General features: G+C 45.3%; 1 protein-coding gene across 1 annotated transcript; it reads left to right on the top strand.

The window, feature by feature from the left end:
* The first annotated feature begins 765 nt into the window (after positions 1–765).
* LOC115667746 (receptor-like protein EIX2) lies at positions 766–2,142 on the top strand. The gene is made up of 2 exons (XM_056320603.1): positions 766–1,453; positions 1,568–2,142. The coding sequence occupies exons 1-2, from the start codon at positions 766–768 to the stop codon at positions 2,140–2,142; spliced, it is 1,263 nt and encodes a 420-aa protein (XP_056176578.1).
* The last annotated feature ends 1,917 nt before the right edge of the window (positions 2,143–4,059 follow it).

The raw sequence follows: 4,059 nt of genomic DNA, 5'->3' as shown, positions 1-4,059 counted from the left end.
GAAATTGACTTTGGATTCTCGGGCATATGAATCGCATATCATGCCTTGCCATTAGCCGAAACTGAGTGCATTGGTATACATGACGGGCCAGTTGATAAACTGTGGCTTTCGGGTCGGGCCTTCGGGTCGGGATAAACTGTGGCCTTCGGGTCGGGATAAACTGTGGCCTTCGGGTCGGGCCTTCGGGTCAGGATAAACTGTGGCCTTCGGGTCGTGGCCTTCGGGTCGGAACAAACTGTGGCCTTCGGGTCGTGGCCTTCGGGTCGATTTACTCGCATATGTTTTATAATGATATTAAAAGTCTAACCTGCATGGCGGAGTAGTGAATTGGGCTATGGGCCCGAGTGAACTAATATTGATTGTTATACTGGTTCAGTGATTTATGTGTTTTATTTACCCTCTGGAGGTGCACGTTAGCCTAGTTTAGGTTTAGGGAATTACTCACTGAGATTATTCTCATTGTTGTTTAAACCACATTTTCAGACCCCAGCCTTGAGGATGGCAGGCGTACCGAAGTGTTTTGGGAGGAGCCCCGGCTAGTTGTAGTGGCCTTGAACTGCTTTTGATTTTTGAGCATGGGCTGTAGTTGAATATTGTGTCTGGTGCCCAGTATCAACGCAAGTGTAATTGTTCATGTTGTTTGCTGAGTGGCTATCCTTGGCCATTTGTTTCAAAACTGTTCGGGTATTGTATTGCTTCCGCGTGTGCTTTAATCTCTGTGTTGGGCGTTGGGTTGGCGACGTGTCCTGGGACGTCGCACTTGTAATGGACCTTGGAGGGATGTTCGCACGTCGTAGGATTCGGGGCGTGACATCGAGCCTCGCGGATCTTGACTTGTACAATCTGTCTCCAAACATTTCCTTGGCATTCAACATATCCCCCGGTTGGATTCCTCCCTTCAAGCTCAGGTACCTGAAAACCAGGTCTTGCCAATTGGGTCCCGAGTTTCCTACTTGGCTCAGGAACCAAAATGACCTCAAGACCGTGGTGTTGAACAATGCTAAAATTTCTGGAACCATACCCGATTGGTTCTTCCAGCTGAATCTGCAATTAGATGAGCTAGACGTCGGGGATAATCGACTCACCGGGGAGCCACCCACCTCACTGATGTTTGTAGATGACCAGTCCAATGTCGACTTGAGTTCGAACCTCTACGAAGGTCCACTTCCTATGTGGTCTTCCAACGTGACGACACTGTATCTCAATGATAATCGCTTCTCCGGTCCCATTCCTCCCAACATTGGTGAACTCATGCCTTACCTGACAGATTTAGACCTATCTCGGAACGACCTAAATGGTACCATTCCCTTGTCCATTGGGAATATGACCTCTTTGACAACCTTAGTCATCTCCAACAACTACCTATCTGGAGAAATACCGCGGTTCTGGAGCAACTTGTCCTTGCTGTTTATTCTCGACATGTCGAACAATAGCCTTTCGGGTCCAATACCGAGTGAGGTCGGCTTTCTTTCCTCTCTCTAGTTCTTCATACTCAGTAACAACAATCTCTCTGGCAAACTTCCGTCCTCCTTGCGGAACTGCAGCTCTTTGGACAGTCTTGATCTAGGCGAGAACAAGTTCTTGGGAAACATTCCAGCATGGATTGCAGAGAGCATTCCTTCGTTGCTGATTTTGCGCCTGCGGTCCAATTCGTTTACTGGGGAAATTCCTCCTCAGATATGCCAGCTTTCGAATCTCCACCTAGTAGACCTCTCGCACAACAGGTTGTCAGGATCGATCCCGCCGTGCATCGGAAACTTAACTGGCTTGAAAGTGGAGCTCACGGATGCTGACACAGAGAGGTACCAGGGACGCTTGACCGTGGTGGCCAAAGGACGGTTTGTTCAATATGATCAAAGCATTCTTTACCTCGTCAACAGTTTGGATCTCTCGGACAACCCGGGAGACGAGAAACAGCAACAATCTCCCGACAATGGCGGCAGAAACGGCGAGAGCGAAGATGGAGGCGATGATCTCGAATACTTCTGGCTCATCCTGAGCATTGGGCTCGGTTTCTTTGTCGGGTTCTGGGGCGTCTGCGGCACTTTGATCATAAAGAAGTCATGGAGAGAGGCTTATTACGGTTACGTCGACAGAATGAAGAACAAGCTAGCTGCACTCATCGCATGTCGGATGGACTAGTATGCAAGCATGTTAGGATTTGATTCGATGCTTGCGTAGATCTGTCTTTTATATCCTATCGTTAGACATCTTATGAATGTAACAGCTATTTACAAGTATGCATAGGGAACATACTATACTTGTTTCCGGTAGTGTCAATAAAATGAGTTTTGGGCAGTAAGAGAAAGACTGAATTCTATGCGAATTTGATAATGACACAAATAGTCTTTGAATTTTGGCTCAATGTACAATATGGTTCCCGAACTTTTAATATGCTAAATGTGGTCTTTGAACTTTTAGTACGTGTTCAAAATAGTTCCTGCACTATATGAAAATATTCAATATTTTCATGGACTAGTTTGAATATGTATCAAAAAGTTTGGGGACCACAATGAACAAATTAAAAGTTTAGAGACCAATTTGCATATTGCAAAAGAAATTGGTCGGCTCTTCAAGCTGTATATTGAGGTCTAAAAGTAGGCCTTATATCCAAACTATTTCACAAACGGCTTTGGCCATTGAGGTCTAAAAGTAGGCTTCGAAGACACGATAACCCTTTTGAAGGGTTGGATATCCCATGAAAATGCATCGACGAGCGCAGGAACTCATTTTGTCTCGAGGGCCCATGGTTTTTAGTCCATCAACCCTTTCGAGGTTTATGATGTATGCAATAGGTCTCTGACAATATGGCGGCTATCTGCAGCACTGTAGTGTGTAGTTCTGCTATCAAGTGTTATAGTTATGTGCTCTTCTGTATAGAAAGGAAGGTCTAAGCCTTTATATTGTAATTTTATATGTTTTTTTGGTAATAAATGTTGGGAAGTATGACATCTAGAAATTAGATAGCGTAGTGCAACTGTCGCATTTTGTAGGGGACCTTGTCAAAGTCCTCACATCATTTTTCACTATCGTGGGGGTCGGCCTCTGGTCAAGAAGCCACTCAGGTTTGGAAGAGCGTGCTTGGATACGTAGTCTTTTGAATGTCGTCTTCAGAAGTCTTTTCTTCATTGCGATTTCGAGGAACGTCTCCTCTCTGTCCTGAAGAAGAGTTCTTTGATTGAGCTCTCACCACTTCACTTTACAACAAAGTACTCGCCTAGGCAGGCAAAAGAAATTGTCATCGTGAATGGTTTAGAGCAAGGGTGCGTTTGGTTCAGTATTTTGAAACTCTTTGAGGCCTAAAAGGCCCTCGGAGAAAATTTGAAGTATTTGGCAACCATTCCTCAAGGGCTTTGGGGGTGAAAACTAGCTTGGGAAGGCTGAAAGCTCAATGCTGGTCCCTACTAGCATTGATGAATTAATGAAAATTTGTCAGTTCCCTGTTTTGCCCTGAAAAAACTTATTAAAAGTCCAAGGTCAATCCCCTTCAAAGAGCCTGACGTGTGTTGACCTCCATCACTTCCTTGTCCAACGCTATCGACTAGTTACAATCGCGTTCGGCTGTTCCTCTTCTCGCTCCTATTATGTAGACCAAGAAACGACACGGACAAGCAAGCGTATCCTGGAGATGCATATACGTGTGCACGTGTGCGATATATGCCATCAGCAACAGCTGCGGAGCTGTGACGGCGTGGGGGAGAGAGAGAGAGAGAGAGAGCTTGTTGGAGGAGACCGGGTTCTCGTTCGTGGGTTGCAAGGTGACAGGGTCGGGCTCGTTGTTCCTTGGCCAAGCGTGGGGCACTTTCTCCCAGGTGGTCTTCGCGTACAACTACATGGATCGGATTATCACCATGGAGAGAGTTAGGGGCAATCGATTCCCGGTCCGGTCCGGTCTAATGGAACCGATCACTTAAGGTTTAGTTTTTTTTTTTTATCAAACACTTAAGGTTTAGTTCACATCTTACTAATTTTTGTCAATGAAATTCACTTAGGGTTTAGTTTACATTTTACTAATTTTTGTCAATGAAATTATATCAATGAAGTTCACATAGGGTTTAG

This window comes from Syzygium oleosum, unplaced genomic scaffold (assembly GCF_021117445.2).
Source record: "Syzygium oleosum isolate NSW1041296 unplaced genomic scaffold, Sole_v2.1 Sole_v2.20, whole genome shotgun sequence".
NCBI classification, from domain to species: Eukaryota; Viridiplantae; Streptophyta; class Magnoliopsida; order Myrtales; family Myrtaceae; genus Syzygium; species Syzygium oleosum.
Note: the sequence above shows the minus strand (reverse complement) of the source record. Positions and strands in the feature narration are given on the sequence as shown.